Source organism: Ambystoma mexicanum, chromosome 4p, assembly GCF_040938575.1.
Source record: "Ambystoma mexicanum isolate Mex_15411 chromosome 4p, UKY_AmexF1_1, whole genome shotgun sequence".
Lineage (NCBI taxonomy): Eukaryota > Metazoa > Chordata > Amphibia > Caudata > Ambystomatidae > Ambystoma > Ambystoma mexicanum.
The window spans coordinates 1,006,229,775-1,006,252,741 of record NC_090927.1 but is presented as its reverse complement, the minus strand read 5'-3'; the positions used below and the strand labels follow the sequence as shown (position 1 = coordinate 1,006,252,741).

Genomic DNA, 22,967 nt, shown 5'->3' with positions numbered 1-22,967 from the left:
ATTGGAGGCAGTCATGGCGCAAATAGCGCCATGACTACCTCCAATCTTGGAATGACCGCCAATGGTCGTAATGAATGCATCAATATGCCTCTAAGTCGGCGTTCTTCCTTCACCCCCGATGCATCAGCGTGGATGTTTAGCACTTTAAGCCATCTATTCCAGTGTGGTGCCAGGCTGCTTGTGTCAGATAAGTCAAAAGGCGGAACCGCCAGCAATTGTAAGGACTCGTGGCTCCTCTCCTCTTTGGAAGAGTGACCAGGCACAAAGGGAAGGTGGAGGCCTGGCTCGAGGAGCTGCTATCTGCCTCATTGTCAGACATGTTGCCGGCACGTGTAGCGCAGAGGTGCAGGAGAGGATGTGGGTGTGCTTATGCTCTCACTTCTTGTGTGTCAGCAGTGCTGGGCCTTCAGAGTGCAGCACATGCTGATAATGAAGGTGCGGGGCCTCCTGCTGGTAGGACACGAGCGCCGTGGACACAGCAAGCCGGTATTTTCCTCAGGCCCTGGACTGCCGGGATGACGATAAAGGCGTGGTGTGGGGGAGCGCAGCGTGTATCCCAAACTAAATGAACACAGGAGGACAGTGGCCGCTGTAGGTTGCTAGGGGGCGGAGGGGTGAGTGCCACGTGTGTGCGTTGCAGCGCCGTCCGCAGGCTTTATTACGGGGCACCCAGCAGGCCCCGAATGAGTGACACCTGATGAAAAGGCAATAAGACAATGCTCGGCAGGAGCGGGTGTCCAAGTATCCTCATCGCCATTGTTGAATTTTGACATGCAATATTGACGCGCCACAATAAACACAGAAACGATGCAATTTCTTCACTCTCCGTTCTTCAACTGCATATCTTCCTTTCTTTGGCGGTAACCCCACCTTCTCATTGCCCCCGCCCCTAAAACTCTTGAACAATGAAATGGGACAGGATGATGCTTGTCCCCGTGGACATATACAGAGGACATCACAATATGTAGAGCTGCTGCTTAGAATAAGGCAAGAAAATGTCCTATTTGCGCATCTGTTGCCGCTGAATATAACATACGTCACAGGTGACATGAGAAACATACATACTCAGTGTTGACCAGATCCCACAATGGATTTATCATGTGCATGCTGAACCGAGAGAGGGCAGTAGAGAGCTGTAAATGAATGACTTGTCACTGCTCTGAAGAAAAAGGCAAGTGCTGAAATGTACTCACCGGTCTTTTCTTGTACAGCAGATATACAAAATGCATTAAGTTAATGCTTAGAAACACAGCATTCCATATCATTATGTCAATGGCGCATCGAAACAGACTCGCCCAAATGATAAAAAACGCACACCCTATTTAAAAGAAAAAGAAATAGTTAGAAACATCCACCTTGTTCTCGGCTTCCCGCTTGCGCTGTTTTCTGTCTAGTATACAATTCCCACCGATACGTTTGCTCCCGTCTAGTACTATCATACTTTATATGGATACATAGAAACATTTATAAACCATCCGAAATCATGAACAACAACGTATAAATAATGCATTGATACATACAAAGCGCGCCTAAAATCTGTGTAGTATTACGTGCACTCTCTATGCACAAAACAGCATGCATGACTTTCATCTGCCATAAGCGCACTCCCCGCATTCCCCTCGTGGCAACGCTATGGTCAGGCCAGAACAAGCTGTTTCTAAACTTCCACGTTCTCCACATAAAATCACCAACAAACTCATGATGGGGTCGAGACGTCGAGACATGTCTCTGACCTACACCAATGTCATCTGGTCCCCACGAAACGCAAAGGATGACAAGTGCGCCGACAGCCATCTTGACATCGAAGCCTGGAATCGGAAGAATGTGGGAGCGATTAAACTGGAGCAAATGTGGCGATTCCCGCGACCACCTTAGATGTGCCCCTCCCACCTGAGCCACACAGCCTCAAACTGGAGCAGATCTGGAGAGGCCACTGCTTTTGACCAATAAGCCTGAAATGGGGCAACAGTAGATGCCCACCTTTCGTGCTCTGATAGCAGGCCTCTCCAGGGGCTTGCTTCAAAAGAAGCTACCTGGTGGGTACAGGGGGCCGCCAACGCTGCCTGTACCCAAAACTACTCAAACTAACAGGCTACCTCCAGATACCAGATTGCAAAGCAATCTTCTGTGTGTGCCATTGGTTGACCCCGTTGTCACCATCCCAGTTTTGGCGGCATGAATACCCAAAGCTCTTGCAAAATGCCATTCAGAAGACATGCAAAAGGCCATTCAATCATTATTATTATTATTATTGTTATTATTATTATTATTATGGTATTTATTGAGTGCGGACCTGGCTTCGAGAAGCAACATAGCACTTTACAGAGGTATATAACAATATGGATACACAACGGAGTGTTTTACAGAGGTAGACAACAATACGGATGCATAACAGAGTGCTTTTCAGAGGTAACAGCAGAACAGATATACAGCGGGGGTCGGAAACAGAGGGGCACAGAGGAGGGGTACAGCTGTACAGGGTGGTGGGGAGGAGCAGGGCAGACAGCGTCTAGCGAGTCAGGAAGCACGGGGAGCAACGTGGAGGCCTAGGTGTTGAGGAGGAGAGAATCCTTGAAGAGGTGGGTCTGGAGTTCTTTTCTGAATTGCAGCAGCGGGGGGCGAGTCTGATGCTGATGGGGAGGAGGTTCCATAGTCTTGGGGCGTAGGCAGAGAAGGCTTGTTTTCTGGTCCTTTCCCTTTTGCAGCAGCAGATTGCAAGTTTGCATGTGTCCTGGCTTCTGGTGGTGCGCTGTTCACTGGAGATGCTGAGTTTCTCAGCAAGGTATCTGGGTGACTTGAGGGCGACTGTCTTGCAGATGATGCAGCAAGACTTGAAGGTGATTTGTGCGTGCAGTGGGAGCCAGTGAAGGTCGACGAGGGCCGGGGTGATGTGGTCGTATCTGCATAGAGCCTTGATGAGGCGTGCAGCCATGTGTAGGACAGTTCTCAAGGGCACAAGGGAGGATGTCGGGAGGGCTTCGAGGAGGGCATTGCGCCCCCATCCAGGTGGGATAGGACCAGGGCTTGAACAGTGGATCTGAAGCTGTTCTGAGGGAGGAAGGGCTTGACTTTCCGCAGGAGGAAGAGCTGATACCAAGCTGTCTGGGTTCCATGTGTTAATATCCGCGCAAAAATATCACCATACAAAATTATCGCCAATAAACCCCGCATTATTTTTAAAGGAGCAGGGGACACCCGCGCAACCCCTGCTCCCAAAAACCCCAAAAATTATCCCCCACCAAAATATCGCCTATGGCCGTTCCAGACGACCATATATACAGTGATATTTTTGGTGTGGATAATGTGTAGTAATACCGCTGTCTGAGAATTCTTAGCTATGCGTGTCTTGAAGGAGAGGTGTTTGTCGATGTGGAACCCGAGGGACTTGGCGCGGGAGGTGAGCTTGGTATGATCATCCCGACAGTGGATGACAATAATCATATTGTCTGTGAAAATAAGTTCCGGGCATGGTCGCCTAACCCATACATGGGGCCTCATTACACGGTATGGGGGAACCATTTTACCGTGTCCGCCTCGGTGGATGGTGGAATTACCGCCCTACTCCAAGGTGAGCGGGAGCAGTAATTCCCCATTCACCATTCCCATTTTTGCCCCCATAGGGCGCAATGGGAATGGGGAAGGAGCTAATAACGGTACCGCAAATTGTGGTACCGTAATTAGCACCAAGGTCCCTTTGCGGGCCCGTTCCTTAACGGCTGGTAAAACCAGCCGTCGAGTTCGGGTCCTGCAAAGGGACCTCGTAGTAAGGCGGTAAGGGTTTACCGGTACCGGTGCCCTTACCGGTACCGGTAAATCCTTACTGCATTCCGTGTAATGAGGCCCATGGTGTTTTGGAGCTTCTTAGTCTCCATATGATAGAGTTGAGTCATTTTATATTTCTATGACCTTCCAGGGTGTCGTTGGCAACTAGGAGATTGGCAAAGGGGTCAACTGTGTGCAGTACAAATGTTCTGAATACTCACCGGTAACCTTCATCACACCTAGTCATGCGCTTCCTCATGACATTCCATGATCATGAAGGCAGCCCACCTTTCCCCAGAATGTATTCTACAATGTAAGCTTTTCTCCCCCCTTTTTTCTTACGCCTGCCCACCCAACCGTAAAGGGTATAAAGATGGCAGCTTACCCAAAAAAGGAGTTGGGTCATCTGGCAAACCAGGAAAGGAGGGGCGAGAGTGAGGACTGTGATGAGGAAGAGAAGAAAAAGGTCTAATGAAGATTACCATTAGTAATCATAACATTGACCCCCCATCATTTCTACCTAATTACAGCGCTTACTCAAGAAGTGTACCAAATGTCACCTATCATTCCACTCACCCAGGAAAGAAAACAGAGGAGAATTACCTAGCATTTCGGTGCTGGACTGCCCTTGTGGGTGGGACAAAGACTGATATGCAAATGGAATTTTCTCCTCCGTGAAGAGTGCAGTGAGCTAAAGCGTGGCTGTAAAGGTATGCAGTGATGTTATCGAATACAAAACAAAGAATGCATTTTTAAACGTACCCAAAACATCGAAAAAAAGTTGCACATTTTAGAAAACTATATATATGTGGTTGGAAAAGGGAACAGTAGTGTTAGGGGCGGGCAAAAGTATACAAATAAAAAAGGGTTTGTTTGGAGAGGAACCCCCCAAAAACTCCAGAAATTCTTTTTTTTTTAGATGTTTTTTTCTTCATTCAAAATTCATTCTTTGTTTTATCATTCGATAAAATCACATTCAACCGTTGTAGGCCCTTGTGAGTGGAAGAAATTCCACAGAACACGGTATTTGACCCACGTTCCTTCTCAGTGGAGGGGCTCCCACAATCTTTTTCATTTTTTAAAAACTTGCAGTTTCACCCTAAGTAACCAAGGGTAATCCAGACGTGGACCCCATACTCACTGTGCCTTAGAGAGGCTCAGCTTCACCGCACTGAGGAGGCCCAACAAGGTCGAACCATGTGTATGGGGTTGCTAATGGCACTCAGTAAAGGAGCTCCCACACTCCTTTTCAATCATGAAAGAAACCAGATTTACTTATTTATTTTTATTGCTTATAGCGCAAACCTAGTTCGAGAGCAGCGTAGCGTTTTACAACAGGAGGGTGTCAGGATAGGGCTTGGCATTTTATACAGCAGCGCAGTACTATTGGTGACAGGAAGGAGGGTTTTTTTATTCGTCCAGCAGGTATTGCTGAAATGGCCACAGTACTCTGGTAAAGAGAAACAGATTCCCTCACTGTGTTCTTCCTCCTATGATTGTAAAAGTGCTTTGTTGCTTCCCGAAGTAAGACCTGCACTTAATAAATACCCTCATCATAATAATAATAATAATAATGATCTATATATGTGGTAATGCCTAGCAAACCTTTATTTACCAGGAGAAGCAGACAGAGGCCTGCACAGGATAGCAGCCTGGAGGACCGCCGTGGCAAAGTCATGATTGGTCTGAACCTTAAGTGAAGTCAGTAGTGAGTGTGAACATGCTGGGAGTAGCCCGCCTGGTGGCCCTGCAAATGTTAAAAAGGGAAGCGCCCTTGGCTAAGCCCAGAAAGTGGCTATTCCTCTGGTTCACATGCCCAGAATACTCCTGTGAGGGGGCGAGTCCTCTAAGGAATTAGTGTGGGAGACGGTTTATCTGAGTCAATGACTGTTAGAAAGGAACTAAGCCTTGTGACCCTTGCTAACCCCTCTGAAGATGACAAAAAGGTTGTTTGTGGTTTAGGGCGATAGGGAAAAATGTCAAAATGACTCCAAATTAATAATAAAAATGCCAACTCGAGTTTCGGCTATAGGGTTGAAGTTGTTTACACGCAACCCAGCCTTCTTCAGAGCAAAGATGTTTCATCAAACTTCGATATGCTGACATATCTGCAAGGTGAACCAACAACTATGGGGTTAGCTACCTCTACCACATGTCGGTTATTTACATGATTTCTAATAGAGCCACTAAAAAAAATAGACCCTTTAATGTATTGTGCAAGAGCAGAGAGAGTTGCATATGTGCTCAATTCTCGTGTAGTTACTACTCTACCAGCGCTAGAATTCACCTCTGTGCATATGCCTCCAGCCACAGCATCCCGGTATCCCAAACTCGATAGTTTATGGACTGGGGCCTATCTGTAAACCAAGCACTTCTGCCGACACATTACACAATGCATCTATGGTTCCCCACTCAGCTGGATGCTTATGCTAATTTGCATGTTGTAACAGCACTATACTGCTTACCGCAGATTCCGATGTAAGGCAATCTCAGGCTAATGCAAAGTGCATGGCCGAGATCGAAGTAACCCAGCGAGCAACTTTGAAGGTGGTCAACGTCTGCATACTATTTTATTCCAAGCAACAGACTAAGTTATGCACAAGGTAATAGTGGCCTCTCTTGTGCTCAATTGTGGCACCCAACACATCACTGGCTGTATGCAAAATCAAACCCCTCCGATAAATGTACAAATGAAAACATCAAAGTCGTTACCAATCATATGTGCAATTGAGTCCGAGACAACCCAGCAGCCATCTTAAAAGGAAAGCATGTACTGGACAAAAACCCATATTACATCCACCAAAAAGGCTGTTTACAAATGGACATTTGGCTCTTCTGTGCCAAGTTGAAACACACATCATGTGTCTATCTTACTGTATTAAATGAGGGGGGATATAATCCCCACATGCGGAAAGGACAAGGCAAACATACTGCAGCCAATTGCTGTTCACCAGCCCAGGTCAACCACTAAATTCACCAGGAGAAGGCACTTGAAGGGTGGATGTGTAGAGACTCGACCACAAGGTAGAGCGAGGGACTTAATCATGAGGTGAGAGATGGGGTAGGTTTGCAGAAGTCTGCAAATTATTTTATTGGCTTGATCCCACCAAACCAAAGGCCCCCTGCAAGTCTGGGTAGCATCCACTGAGCTCTGAACAAGGTATGTACCAGATCCCCATTTAATGCTCTAGCTGAAGGCAAACAGTGTTAGGGGAACAACAATCCAGAAGAAACATTGAGTCCTTGCAGCACTAAGAGACAAATGCTTCCCAATGTCAGGAATAGGAGCAAAGGGTGGAAGTCCAGCAAGAGACACGGACAACTAGGGAGGGGAACCCAAAATACTCTGATGCTGAAGACCCTCCCTCAAAATGTCCAGGCCAGCCAACAACAGCAGTCAACGGGCTTGATGTCCCCAAGAGCAGGATCATTGATGGAGACCTGGTTGGTGGGGGGGGGGGCCGTGGGGGAGCCCAAACAGCAGCAGCAAGGAGTACCAGGACTGCCAGGCCCTGTAAGGCGCAAACAAGGAGAGCTGTACTCTGCTGACCTCAATCCATCTCAGGACCCTGAGGACCAGGGGAATGGAAGGGAGGGCATGCAGGTTTATGTCCGGTCAACGGTTGGACCAAGCATTGGTCCTCATGTTCCCTTGTCTGGGAACTTCGACCAGAAGAGGAGGTGTCTGGAACTGGTTCTCAAGTCAACTACTAAGTTGATTTTTTAAGACTAAAGAGAAGTGTGATGTACATGAAGGCTGTCAGGGGGAGGAGGGGTTGTCTTCCACAAGGTCAACAAGGTCCAAAATAAACTACTGAGGGAGTCCTCCAGAGTACTCTCAACCCTCCTGATGTGATAAGCCTCCAGCGAGAACAGGTTCACCTCTGCAAATGATCTTATGGAGCAAATGCCCCTTTGTTGCTTTATAGAGGCAACTGCCATCATGTTGTCAGTTTTGACTCTGACCCCTCTGCCTCTGATCACTGGCGAGAAGAACAACAGATCCTGCCTGCCAATTGGAACTCAGCACAGATTCCTGGTTAGGCCAACTCTCCTGGATTGTTATGCTCGATGTGAATGCTCTCCAATTCCTGGCACTTGAATTGTTATCAATACTTGAAGGGAAGTATTGAGAGGGGAACCCCTTCAGAGGGTACAATGGAATAAGCCGTCCTTGAAGTGCAGATTGGATTTCAGACAAGTCCACAAGTGTTTTTGTATTCTATTAAACTTGGGGCATTCTTCTGGATAAAAGTGTCAGAATTATTTTCACGTGAGGCTCTTGGTCCTAATCCTTGTAGCAGGTTTACTCAGCGGCAAGCCTATATGAACTTAGTCTCCAGTTAACGTTTGCCCTGCTTGAAGTGACCTCAGTCCTCAGCCATCACTGAACTGCCCCTCTTGTTAATTCTGATCCCTAAGGTTGGCCCATTAAACAATGTTCTCAGCGTTTCCCTTGTCAGATCAATCTGGCTTTGGGTTTTCCCTGTCTGTAGACTTGATTAATACTTATCCCCTTCCCTGTTGCATAGCCCCTTGTCCCAAGTGAAAAGTGATCGTTTTCTAACAGGTTCTGGCACTCTAATATTGACTAGTTGGACGATTGTTGGTTTCTAGCAGAAGTTAGGCGGCGGCGACTGACATGCCTACCTTGAGGGGTTGATCTGATTACACTGCAGGAAACACAGGCCTTTGCACCTGGATATAACTTAAGATATCTTCAGATAACAGTTCCATCTGTGTTAATCCTTAGAACATTTTGTCACTGTAGCCCACACATGTGATCTTCAGGGCTAGTAAAATGAATTCAACAGTCTTTTGCCACAATGTAATTGAAATGCATACATAATGCGTGGCTGATCTAACTTTAAAATATCCCAAAATCCCATTAACTCTAATTAATTTTACTTTTTAATTAATAAGGATATCACGATAAACATACCTCTCAATGGTGGAGTGATGTATGACGAAGGTAAGGTTATAAAAGAAAATAGGCGTATCTGCATCAAACTGGGTACACAAAATGGGCAATAATTGAACGTTTTAAAACCTTAACAGTTTCGGTTTCTCTAAAACAAGAGTGCAGGAGAAAAAAAAGAAGTTCTTACCAAAATTAGCTATTCAGCCCTGCCAGGCTTAAATGAGTACATAGTTTATGGGATGGTACCCACGAGCGTCCTCCTGGTAAACAAAGCAGGGCCGCCATCTTGTGACAGCACTCAATAAATATGGGCTAGAGAGTCATGAAGCCTAATAAAAGTCTAGACCGAAACACTGTCTGAACGGCAAGTGGCCATTTGTAAGGAAGAAATGGCCTTCACTTGAGAAACAATGCCCTTATATGTGCAGCCAATTTACTGGCAAACGTGTAACCAAATCTTTTCTTAAATGGTCTTAGCAAGAGTACCTGGAAATCAGATTAGAGTTTATCCACTGTAGAAATAAAAGGAGTGTTCACCTGATATGACCGAAAACACGCTTGTGGCCATCAATTAAAAAAATCTTTTCACTCTGGAAGGATCTGTCCATTTGAAAAAGTACTCTTGCAGTAATGTAGCTTGAACACAGAGAGAAATGTCTGCACAGTTGAGGGGAAAACATTCTTAGTTCATGAATGAGGCCCCATTTACTACAGCAACAAGATGTATCCAGGGAAGTGTCACATTGAAGGAGTCACATAGTAGGCAAGGTGGTTTCATATTGAAACTGTATACACAAGTAAGGGATAGCATTCTTAGATAAACAAATGGGAGCTCTGTATTCCTGGACTACTGGAAGGCTAGGCTCAAAGCCATCTTGCCCTTGTATTAGGGGTGATCAGTTGTGAATCAGAACAATTTGAGGTTACTGCTGTGATTATAATAAACTACATTGTGGTATAATTACATTCCTAAAATACGTGTAGTTCTGTGTCTTCATTTAATCCTACTTCTGTAACCTCTAGAGTGATTTTTGTGTGTGTTTTGTCTTGAGATAACAGTACAATCACCCTCTCCTGGTGGCTTTGGAGCATGATCCACAGCAAACATGTTTAAATGTTCTTGACTGTCCTTGGTGAAGTTTCATGCAAATGTTGTGCAAAGGGTTATGTTAAATCATAATTTTTGATGGTTTTGACCTGTTTTTGTATTCAGTTTTTTACATTTCTGATGGTGGCACCAATTTATATTTTAAAATAGAATGTGAAGCTCTCTATCTCAGTTGCTGTATCATCGAGGATTGCCACAATGAAGGTCTGGTCATTTGGAGTTCACATAATCTGCCATTTGCTCAGAGAAGTTCCACTCTCTTAGGCTGCCAGGTTGGCGTCATTAGATGTAACATTTGACATATCACCCATGTTTAGAGAAGTGGGCCTTTGCCTTTAGACTGCATACACATGCAATTGAGCTAGATTGAATTTTCATCTCTCCCTGACCGCTGTAGGGTACATTTAGATCAAGGCTATTTTAAAGGGATAGTCCAGTAAAAAATGTTATTTAAAATATTGATAGGCAATATAAAAAAAATAATACTAGCACTATTTTTTTTAAACTTCCTATGGAAAATTTTTAGCTATTCAAGCTCAAAATTCGCAAAAGCAAGCACATGGGCGCATCCATTTTGTGAAATGGATGCGTGCCTGTGCTGGCTTTTGCGGTACTAATGAAGGAAAAGCCAGCCAGCTGTAGTAAACAAAAGCTACCGCTAGGTGGCTTTTCCTTCATTGGTGCCGGGACTCGGAGGACGCGGACCGGACACCAGAGCAGGAAAGCTGCAGCTGAATCTCGGTAAGTGCTATTTATTTAAAAAAAAAAAAATAAGCACTAGCTGCGTTTTTTTTTCTAAGTTTTCCGGCTGGAGGAGCCTGGAAAACGTAGAAATAAAACCGCAGCTTTAAAAACGTTGTATTTATGTTTGCGGTCGCTTTTGAAGCCACCGCAAACATAAATACAACGTTGTGTTTGAAAACGCTGCGGTTTTTCTTTCCAAGTTTCTCAGGAGATATTCGGAAAGAAAAACCGCAGTGTTTTCAAACACAACCGCATTGTGTTTATGTCTGGTGTGGCTATCACTTTGGGTCTCCGGTGCTCCCCCAGGGGAGCACCGGAGACCCAAAGTGAAAGCCAAGGCACAACCTTTTTAAAGCTGAGGTTTTATTTCTAAGTTTTCCGGGCTCCTCCAGCCCGGAAAACTTAGAAAAAAAACACAGCTAGTGTTTATTTTAAAAAAATAAATAAATAGCACTTACCGAGATTCAGCAGCAGCTTTCCTGCTCTGGTCTCCGGTCCGCGTCCACCGAGTCCCGGCACCAATGAAGGAAAAGCCACCCAGCGGTAGCTTTTGTTTACTACAGCTGGCTGGCTTTTCCTTCATTAGTGCCGCAAAAGCAAAAGCCAGCACAGGCGGGCATCCATTTCACAAAATGGATGCGCCCATGTGCTTGCTTTTGCAAATTTTGAGCTTGAATAGCTCAAAATGTTCCATAGGAAGTTTAAAAAAAAATAGTGGTAGTCGCAGGGGGAGAATCTAATCATTCCACATCTTGCCTTCTGGTAAAAGATGAATAACAACAGATGTGTTGTTAATTACTAATGGAGTGGGTGACTGCATGTACGACTAGCCTTAGGACAGGACATTAGAGCTGTAAGTGAGTGCATTAAAGCACATTGACCCACCTGCTACAATGTTCAGCCTGTGCAGGCAACCTCATGATTGGTTACTGCTTTATTAACTCCTCTCACTAGTACCTGTGCTTAAATATGTTGTGAGGGATATAAGACTGCGGCTCGACCATGACCCCCTTGTAGTTTCTTTAGGAAACCCCTTTTATCTAAAGCTATTCCTCATCTGGCAGTGGTTTGAGATTGGTTGTTGATGAACTATCAGCCTCTGAGATGAGCCAAGCTCAAAATGGAGCAGTTACTCCCATGGGTACTCTTTTTAATCCTGCAAATTGCGGAAACCACATGAAGTGAGGGCCTAAAACTTTGCTTTTGTAAAGGATGTCAGTTACATTGGACAGTGCTCACACACCTTCACTAATTGGGAGAGATGGTGGGGTTAAGCAGGTTGGTAGCGTTCAACGGTTAAATGATCGTTGTCTACAGGAAAAGGATATTAAGGACAGTTAGGAATGCACAGGTTTCTTACTAAAAAAAAAATTAATGCAGCCAGGACTCAGTGAAGTATGTCATGTTGGACGGGTATGCCCAGACATTGTTACATATACCACACACAGCGCCCGCTGGCTTCAGTTCTGTTTTTTCGCCACCATATGCAGAATTGCCCACCTCGATAAATGCCTCTTTAAATTATCAGACCTTAAAAGAGCGCAAAGTCCAAAACTCCGAAATTCTACAGTGGGGTAGGTTAGGAGGGCGATGAGGAATACGTGGGAGGAACATCTAGTCGAAAGAACGTTACCAGGGGTAAGTAGCCAATCCTTCCTTCCAAGCTACTCCTCACTAATGAGGCGCAACAAGGCTGGAACATGCCTGGGGATGCTTGTGGTCTTGTGCAGAAGGGATGTGACAAAGCAGTTTGGGATGGACTGCCCCTTTTGGGTTGGGAGCAAGCCTGATTTGCATATGGTCTTTCCCCTTTTCTAATGGTGTGGCAGGTGAAGAACAATGGTCTGGAGGGTTGCCCAGAGCAATGCCAGAGGTTAGTATTAATTCAAAACCTTCCAGCCTTCACCTCTTTTGTTTTGTGTAAGTCACTCTGAGCAGGATGGGTATGCCCAAACGTGGCTCCATGCTTGCTGGGCCTAGAAACCCAAGCTACTCCTCACTAATGAGTCCCAGCAAGGCTTAAACATGTTTGGGAATGCTTATGATCTCGTGCAGAAGGGATGTGACCAAGCAGTTCAGGCTGGACTGCCCCTTTTGGGGAGGGACCAAATTTGCATATGTCTTTCCCCTTTTGTAATGGCTTGGCAGGTGAAGAACGATGGTCTGGAGGGTTGCCCAGAGTAATGCCAGAGCTAAGGATTAATTCCAAACAGATTTTAACTGCGATCAAGCAAAAATATTCTAAGAACATTTTGGTTACCTGAGGCTTGAAGAATACATTCCCCACAATCGAGAGAAACTTAAGGGAAACATGTTGGCGAGCCCAATTAATAAACTAGTGTCAGATATATGGAGAGCACCAAACGGGTTCGAGCACCATAAACCAACGGGGTTTTGAATGTCCTTATTCTCCCTATACGAGGTGGCAGTTGTTGTTAGAGCTAAAAAGACAGGGTGGGGGCACAGGCAATTGATTGAGTCTGAATAGACCAGATTCTGTCTAGTGCAGGGATATGGGTATCAATTTTGTGTAACTATGTTTGCAATTATCTGATACGATTTCATTCGAACATTCTGGAAGATAACTGAAATAGACAGAATGTATATAGAAGAATGAATATCAGGAAAAGCCTGAAATGTACAGTCTGATCTCCTTGATCTAAAGGGCATGTGAGGTCCTTGGTGAAATCGTGTTGGCTAGGATTGCAGGAATGGCCATACATGAAAGGAATTTCTTTTTTGGGTATGAATTGCTTTCAGTTGTGAAGATGTTTTTTGAGGTGCATATTTTGGGCAGCTACATTTGTCTCAGTTGACAGTAGACTTTCCTGTGGGAGGCCCTTCATGCAAAGAAGAATTAGAAGAAGAATGTGTTGTGGGTATAACAGGCTCTACATGAAGTGACCACTGAAGACTAACCTATATGGAAGAGGATTAGGCATGGTTGCATGTGTGCCCTCTATTTGGGAACCTATTTATGAATGATGCCAATGGATAGTTACTGAGAGTGGGGGCTGATGTTGAATGTTTTACAGGCAGCAAGGTCTGCAGGGGACAAGGGTTTCATCCTCTGCTTTGACTGCACTTCCAACCCATCATTTCATTAGCCCTTGCCGCAGGGTTTGGCCAGAGCTGGGTGGTGCCCAGGTAAGTTACACACACACTTCAACTCACCTGCCCCTCCTGCTGTGACTGAATGACAAATACACTCATTGTTGAGGGCGGATGAAGGGAAGCAAAGATGTGGGCTGTTTGAGGCCCTTGGGACAGGGTTTACATTTGCTGGTAGAATGTTTTAATAGCATTAGTGCCCATTCCACCGCGCTTGATCCCGTGAATGTGCTTTGATCCTTGGCAGGGACCTCTAACTTGAGTAGTGTTCAATTACCCCACGATAAAAGCCACTAGCACAATCACTAACACTTCACTATGGACTGCTCAATGCATGTTCAAACACTCTTTACGTTGTCTATTTGTTGTGGAGGAGCTACAGTTTCAGCTTAGTTCAAAACACACAATACAAAACAGAGAAAACGGGTCTCTATTCTAGCAACAATATACATCAATCTTGAATTATTGGTGACAGGTGCCAGAACAAAAGAAAACAAGGACACATGAATTCAGGAATGTACTATGCAAATGCAAAAGTCTGATGCAAGAATAGCCAAATTCCAGGTAATGTGCTCATGGGGAGAGCCTCACCTAAGCACAGCATGCCTCGAAGGAAGATCATATGAAACTTCAGGGTGGTGGGTATAACCAAACCAGCAGCAAAGCACATGTTTGCCAGATGAAAAACCAAATGATGGATCTCCCTCCAATTTTCACAAATGATTTCACTCTCATTGTGGGGCGCGTGGGTGGCGTTTCCCATCGTGGTCAGGAGGCCCAGCGGCATTATTGCAACCAATCCATTTCCAGTGTAGTTATTCATCGTGGACACACGCTGTGGAGCAACAATAAAAGAAACATAGTTAGAGGTGCCATAGGGCAAGAAGTAGGGGAACTAAGAGACGACTGTGCTCTATTTCCACACAATTCCCTATTCCTTTTCCTAGATGCATTGTCTGAAATATTTAAATAGGTCATACTAATAAGCACAGATCAACCGAGTACAAAATAAAGTGTGCGTAATAACACACAATGTGCTGCTTAATTCAACTCATCTCTCTATGGAAACATTGAATTAGAAAACATGCAGAATTATACACAGTGGTCTAATTAAGGTTGGTGTAGCATTAAACATGCAATGGTTTTCTGTTAAGAGTATTTATTGTAATACTTCCATGAATAAAGCAAATATACTAATGGGGCATCGTGGCCATGCCGCGCCATGCATTACAAATTTGCCAAGTGTCACATGCACACTTCATGAAATTGCAGCCAAAGCATTTTTACTAACACAAGCTGCATTGGAAAAATCCAAACGACAGCGCAAAGCTAGAGAGGAGTCGCAAGAGAATGGTGGCTCCCAGAACCCCTTGCATGCAAGCAATATGGAGCCCTGTAATAGGCTGGCCATTTCTAATGCCAAATAACTGGAAAACATTAAGAAAGTACGTGGGCCATAAACTTCCCAGAGGCATCCAGGACACAAAGGAAACTTTGGAAAATCATCTTGGCTAAGGGTGATACAGTGTCCCCCACAAGATGCACAGGTGATATCTAGAAATAAAGGAAAAGCTATAAACATTGCTTCAGAGGGAAGATTACCCGTAAACTCTATTGCAGAACCCTCTGTTTACCATCTTGCGTCCAGAAGTATTGATTCCCCAATGCAGTAAACATGGATTCAGGATACTCAGATGAGTTCTGTGGTGGTCAGTCATATCTCGAAAATAAAATGTCGAAAGACAAAAATGTTGAAAAAAAATGTCGAAAAAAAAAATTTCGAATGATTTTTTTTTCTATATTTTTTTTGGCTCTTTTATATATATAAAAAATAGGTAAAAAAAACATAAAAAAAATTGACATTTTCTTTTTCGACATTTTCTTATCGACATTTTGACTTTCGAGATTTTGCCATTCGAGATTATCACTATGAACCGAGTTCTGCCATATATAGGTGTGATATGGTAATGGGTACAAGAGTAAGCCAGACAGTGCCACATAATGCAATGTGTGGCATGACTCGTGTTGATGGACTGCAAGAGCAGCATGCCGCCATCTTGAGAATCAGAATGCCCCAAACTATGTTGTGGTAGCCCCTGCTCTCCACTAAAGTTCCCAATTCCTTGCAAGACATAATTACCTCCATACACATGTTAATCATTTGATGCAAATGAGCCAATAAAATAAACAGTGGGTAGAGGAGAGCTGGCATGCGGCTTGATGTAGACTGGTTTGTATGGTAACCGTGAGGTGTCCGTGCAAAAGCAATACCATCATGGGTTATAGAAGAGAGATGTCACACAATGACGCAGAAAGATTGAAGTGGCAAAGTACAGTGGGAGGAAAATAACAGTAAGTAATGTTTATCGTGTTTTTTTTAAAACAGAAAACATTAGAAAACTCAAATAAACAATGAAAGTGAAACCGAAAGAAATTATTTAAGTCACCAATGTATTTAGACTGGTTACAAAAGTGGACCTTAGAGACTGGTTACATGTCTTTCGGGACAATGGCTCAGTTACGAGGCCGTTTATAGCTTTTTGGGCTGAGAGAATTTGTTTCACACCCTTTTTTGCTGTAAATTCAACTCACATTCTGGCCATAAGTGCATCATTAATTGAACATTTGTGGACATTAAATCTGGTAATAAGGTCTAACATGCAGATTTCGGCAAAAACTAGGGTTCCCAAAATCTAGTAGCCCATTTGCATTGCGAGGAGATTCAATGAAGGGCGAGTAACACTTGCATGATACTAGACCTTACTGGAGATTATGGGGATTTAAGAAACTTTTATTTGGCATTTACTGCAAACAAACATTGTTTGCAGTGAGGGGCAAATAAAAGTTTCACTCTGCACGTCTGGCCTTTAGGTGAACAATTGCACCAAACATGAAGCATGTTTATTGTAAATTGCACCACTTTACAGAAAACACTGGTCAGTATTTTGTCTCCCGTCCTCATTGGGTGAGTTAATTTCTTTTAGGTTGAGTATGTAACTAAGGAACTCGTCCTGCAGGTTAAGTGAACGTTTTAAGAATTTGCAAGTCCTGTATTCGATACTTAATCTTCTGGTCACTTCACCTTTTCATGATACATACAGCATCATAATCTCTGGGGGAGTGGAAAGACTTTAGAATTCCTAAGTTATTAGTACAGTCATGCTTGCTTCATAGCGTATCTTCTAAGTTTTCTTTAAGAAAGAAAAGACAATTACAGTAGTGGACATATATTTGTGCAGCAAATCTGAATGATAGCACTTAGCGGTGCCTAAGCTTTACTATTCCACCGACTGAACAATGACAATAGGTGTCCATAGGGCTCCACTCAACTGCTCTATAAACAGCAAAATCCGGTCGGGTATTTAGGATGATCAAACAATATGCAAATAATATTGATCAGGAGTCATTATACACACGCATAAACCTTTCTCTTTTGGACTCATTGTGGATATCCTGAAAAATGGGCAGGATTTTAATTTTTGGCAGGCCAACACATTGAGTTTTCCTAAATGCTCACCACAGTGAATCCAAGAGGCAACTCCGGGATGCTGTACTGGAGTTACAGGCACAACACGCCATGTTTTTATTGACCCTACTATTAGAATCCAGGAAGTTCCCAACTAAAATGTCCCATTTAGCAACTTTATTTAACATGTTTGAATGTTTACCATTTTTTATAGTGACCACTAATATCACTGGAAACATTGATGTTCCACATACCAATTGATCGCTACAACATTCAAAGAATGATGAAAAGCAAAAGGTGTGGCCGATCAATTCAATAACACACAGGAAATGCATACTTTCGTGGGGATCCAGGAACTGCTTCTTCAGTTCAGCCACGCAACCTCCTGTCTGGCTGCGTCTCTATTGCAGGGCTGTATTCCTGCACTTCTGAAATACAAGAATTAAAAGTTCAAAAAGCTACATCATTGCAGACATTGTGACTAAATCATGTGTTCACCAACAGAACAAGTTCAAACGGGCGATTCAGTGCACCCCAGGCATGTCTAAGGGAGAGGGAAAGGGTGTCTGTAGACTAGTAGGTGCAAGCAGGCTTGTCTGTCCAAAAATAATCACACCTGCCCATATGATATCGTTTGGGTACATTTAATAACAAACTATTATATTGTGTACATCTGCATAGCATTTAATGTAGACATTCAAACTTGTATTTAACATAAGCCAGTGCAGTAACCAAACCAGATGTACACATGCATTTATTTAAAGTTGTTTGTTTGTATTGAGACTGGGCCTCCTGCCGAAGTTGCTGCATTTTGACCTAATAGAATTCCAATAATGTAGATAAGAAGCTCCTTGGTGAAGCACAGGCAGTTTATGCAGCCCGATTGTGGAGAGGGGCATTCAGAGGAACCTTAATACAACAAGATCAGAAATAACTGGTTGCGAGCCTACCTTATTCCAGGGCATCACATGTGGTGACGAGCTGGATCTCGCCCCTCTCCCCCCATCTTAAATTTCTAATCTGGAAATCTGCTGCTGTCTATTTTCTTCATTGGCTGCCCTGTGAATGTAGTTGCTTGTGGTTGCCCTACTCCTGTGGATTGTGCTGTGGCTCACACATTTTGCCTGCCCCAGAGAAGGATTAAGGCCTGTGCCTCTGTGGCACCTTCCGGATCTACACAACCCGCACTCGTGCTGCCCCTCCTTTCCGGGCTGTCACTTGTGCTCCCGCTTCGCTGGAGGGATCCATTCTCCTCGCAGCACCTTGGCAGAGTCTTTTCTGCACTCCCATTTTTACCAGCAATACTTGAGGATCTTGATGCCAAGGAACAGTTGGCCTGCAGCCGTGCACTGGGCTATTTGCGTTGTTCTGTGCTTTAGGATTAAGGAAGTCAACCAGAATCAAGCTAAGCAACGTTTGCTGGCAGTTCCCGATTTCCTAGGTAGTACTATACATTAATTTGCTCTTGGGGCAATCCTTTTTGACTACTTAATTTCATATTGTGTATTACTTTCCTGCATGCTGTCTGGTTCTGGATTCAATATATTGTACTTCTTGTCTGCATAACTGAAGTGTTTCAGGCAGAGGCCAACTATCAGGTAAGTCTTTATTGAGATGGAACCCACAGCTAGAGATGGAATGCCCAGGGAAGGCTCAGGCAGCTATAGCCAGTCAATACACACCCCCTTCCTCACAACAAGAACAGAAAAAAGAACAATTCCCAAGGCTGAGTGAATCAGAAAAACAAAAGAAGGGGAAAGGGAGAAGAACTAGGAAAAATAAGAATAAGAACATGAACAATTCAACCAGAAATAACCGGCAATGAAATAACATCAGAGCAATGCATAAGGGTGGCGGTGACGGTATGAACGGTGCCGGTAAGGCACCGGCACCATTCAAACCGTCCCGCCGCATTATGAGTTCTGCTCGTGGGTTCCTGACAGCCCACCAGGTCTTACCTGGCTCTGCTGTGCGGCACACGCAAGCAGAACTCGTGATTGCACCGGCACTGTTATCAACCGTGCCACCATGCTCCCCACCCCCATTTTGCCCTGTGGGGCAGAATGGGATCGGGAGCCCGGCAATACCGCCACCCGCAAATGGCCAATTACTGGCCCATTCATTTCATAATGGGCCGGTTATTGCCAAATCGCAGGAGGCAGTTCCGGTAGCGAGCATGGCGGTAGCCGTGCCTGCCATATATGCAACGGCTACTGCCATGCTCGTAATGAGGCCCATGATGTAAGAAAAACAAAGTTAAACAGAGCCGACTCAAAATCCAGAGCCAGAACAGAAGCTCTGAATGACAGGTGCACTACGTGACATAATCCCTCATCCACACCACTCTTTCTCCCCTTGACGCCGCTACCTGAACTTGCGATAAGACTCGTGCCCCTTGCAGCACCATTCATCCCAACCCCTGCACTGTTACCTTGTGCTAAGCTTCCCCCACACAGTGCCCAGCAACTATCAAACTCACCATAAAATTCCCTCAACTCAGGGTAAACTGAGCTATCCACACTTGCTCCATCAACAGCAACCACCCTGTCCAAATTCCAAATGGATACACAACTAGCCTGTTGTCGCCAACGGGTGACCCTGTTGCACTCCTAGTGGACTACAGGTCCTACAAGTTATGTTTATATTTACAGTGGGTGGTGTCACTATGTGTACCACCAACCAGCAATGGCTCCACCCATTCTCCACACTCACTGCATTGACTAGCAAGCAATTCAATGACTCTCTTGGGCTTAGAAAATGTTGATTTCCCTTTGGTCACATGTACACCACGCCTGACTCTCACCCACGACCCTACCACCACCTCAACACTTGGCTTGGTCCTCTTACCTAACCTGGCATCATAGTCCCTTTTATACCTTTCCTGTGCCTTTAAAGTCTTCCTTCTTTTTTTTTTTTTATAACTCTGTTTATTAAGTTTTGGAGAAAACAATCGTAAAAATCAAACATGAATCATAGGCATTTAACAGATGCAGGCAGTATGGCAGTATCAAAAGCGGACCATGAGACAGTTGTGAGACAAGGCAGGTGACCAATGTTAATAGTGGTACTGATCAGCTTCCACCAGCAGATTTCAATGAGCATCCAGCCATTTGCCTCATATTTTTTCGAATTTGCGGGGGCAGCCCCGGGCGTTATAGATCCGGCGTTCTGAGGCTGCGCATCTGTCTAGTTCGTTACTCCAGCGGTTCAGGCACAGTGGATCGGCAGAGCCCCATTTAGCCGCAATGAGTCTTTTGCCTGCCCCCAACGCAATTGTCAGAAACATTTTCCCATATTTAGACAGGTCTACTTCCCCCCAGATGCTTAAGAGTACCATTTTGGAATCCCTAGGGATTGGTGTCGCCAGGGCAACAGAGATCATGTTAATATAGTTCTCCCAGAAGGCCTGTAATACCCGGCAGTCCCATATCATATGGTAGAAGGTAGCAGGTTCAGTGTTGCATCTAATGCATGTCCCGTCCTCTACTCCCCCCCATCTGGCCATTGCGGTATGTGAGTGATATGAGCGGTGAAGGATTCTCAATTGTATTAGTTTCAGTTTCGATTCTATACCAATTTCTCTAGGGGATATTAACACATCCACCCAGTCCTCTGGTTCCAGTTGGCCTACATCTCTTTCCCACTTTGCTTTGAGCCCATCAAGCTGCGTGGACCTGAAGGAGTTAAGGGCCAGATAAAGAGTGGAGGTAACCTTAGAGGAGATGCGTTGCGGGAGTATATTGGTCTCAATGGGAGAGCAGGGGGGTATGTTTGTCGTATCAGGGAATTGGGTGCGGATGGCGTGGGCAAGCTGCGCATGTCAAAACCGGTCCATGGGTGCCAGCTCAAATTGCTCTTGCATGGTCTCAAAGTCCAGGAGGTGACCCCCTTGTATCACATGTGCTACTGTGTGTATTCCTCTTGCGAGCCAGTGACCAAAAGAGCCCATTTCCACTATTTCCGGGAGGAGTGCGTTGTGCCATATGGGGTGGGATAGTGTCGGCTTTCCTTTCCAGCCGATTAGTTTGTGTGCATCCCGCCAGGCCCGACGGACATGGTGCGTCATTTTGGGCAACATCGGGAGTTGGTTATGGGTGGCGTACAGGATCTGCAGTGGGGTTAACGTGCCATGATCTCTAGTTCAATACGAATGTGTGGTAGTGTGGGGTCTGTGTGCATCCAGTCGTTTACTACCCCGATCTGTGTCGCAAGGTAATAGGTGCATATGCAGGGTAAACCGATGCCTCTGGAGCGTATAGAGGGCAATTCTGGATTGTTTCCCACCCCATAGCAGCATGCAGAGGTTTCTGTCAATAAGTGCGAAGGTTTCTCGGGGGATAATAAACGGGGCATTTTGGAGAATGTACAGCATTCTGGGGAGGGTCATCATCTTGAATAAAGCGGCTCTACCCATTAGCGATAAGGGGAGTGATTGCCAGTGGGAGGTATCTCTATTGAATCGCTCAATTACTGGTTGTAGGCTAAGTTGGAGGAACCCTTCAAGTGTCGGATCGAGCCGTATGCCAAGGTATTTGAATTCCCTAATAGAGACATGGTATGGGCAGGTTTCAGGGATCGCAGACTCACCACCCTGGTACGGGAAGTAAATGGTTTTGGCTTCATTCACCTTCAGGCCCGCAAATCGCTGATACTCCCTAAAGATGAGGGAGACAGCCGGGCATTAAGTGCTCGGGTTACTGAGGTATATGAGGAGGTCATCCGCATAGAGTGATAGGCGGTCCTCCCCCCCTCCCGGCCAAGCAAAACCGGTCCAGTTGGTGTTAGCTCTAAGTTCAATTGCGAGTGGTTCAATGGCCAGGAGGAAAAGAAGTGGGGACAACGGGCATCCCTGCCTTGTACCTCGACCCAAGGGAAATGATTTAGAGGACCTGCCGTTCACCCTTACTGTGGCCTCCGGGGATGCATAGAGGAGTTTAACCCATGATATAAATGTTTGCCCCAGGTTCATCCGAGCCATGATCGCCCACAGTGCATCCCACCCTACAGAGTCGAATGCCATTTCAAAGTCCACCGCCAGAAGGGCTAGTGGGGCTGGTATTTCTTTAGCTCTGCTCAACGCCAGTTGGACTCTGCGTAGGTTCATGCGAGTGAATTTGTTGGGCATAAATCCACATTGGTCTGGGTGGACGAGAGTCTCTATTACCTGCAATAATCTGTTAGTGAGTGTTTTGGCGAGGACCTTGGCTTCGCCATTAATCAGGTATCTGGGGCGATAGGAGGCACATTCCTCCGGAGGTTTCCCAGGTTTGTGTATGACTACTATGCATGCCTTCCTGAGGTCCGGGGGGAGAGCTCCTAGTTCTTTGCTGCGTAGGAACATACGGGGCATAGGGTAGATAGTGTACCACCGAGGCATTTCCATGTCTCTGTAGGGAACCCATTGGGACCCGAAGTTTTCCCGGGTTGGAGCTATGCAAGCGCCTCCTGCACTTCAGTGTCAGTGATTTCAGCGTTCAGGAGATCTGATTGGCGCTGTGAGAGTTTCGGGATCTCAATCCGGTCGAGGTAGCGTGAAGGTTCGTATGGCGAGCTCTCGATGGGTGGGGTATAAAGATTCCTGTTGTAGGCGACAAATGCTTCAACAATGTCAGAGCCTTCAGTCAACAATGTTCCATTCAGAGATTTAATGGCCCGTATATGTCCCCTGCTTTGTTCCCGTCTCTCCAACCAGGCCAGGGTCTTATTTGCTTTGTCGCATCGTTCATAAATTTGGCTCTGGACTAGTTGGTGGGCTGATCGTGCGTTATCTAGAGACAGGTTGCTGAGGGTATATTGTGCCGTGAGCTACAGTCTTCCTTCTAAGGCTCTCTTCTACCTCCTCATTACCTTTATCA

The 22,967-nt window shown here is 45.2% G+C and overlaps 1 protein-coding gene across 4 annotated transcripts in view; it reads right to left on the bottom strand.

Annotated features, from left to right (window-relative positions):
- The window catches only part of LOC138453590 (blood vessel epicardial substance-like), a 904,667-nt gene that overhangs the window by 164,727 nt on the left and 716,973 nt on the right, over positions 1-22,967 (bottom strand). For 3 of the 4 annotated variants that reach the window (XM_069606589.1, XM_069606587.1, XM_069606588.1), the window contains exons 2-4: positions 17,450-17,540; positions 14,238-14,481; positions 1,194-1,318 (exon numbers count right to left, since the gene is read on the bottom strand). In XM_069606589.1, the coding sequence (XP_069462690.1) occupies positions 1,194-1,318; positions 14,238-14,469 (357 nt within the window). In that variant the 5' untranslated portion in view covers positions 14,470-14,481; positions 17,450-17,540. The remainder of the gene's footprint in view (positions 1-1,193; positions 1,319-14,237; positions 14,482-17,449; positions 17,541-22,967) is intronic. The other variant, XM_069606590.1, reaches the window with a different exon arrangement.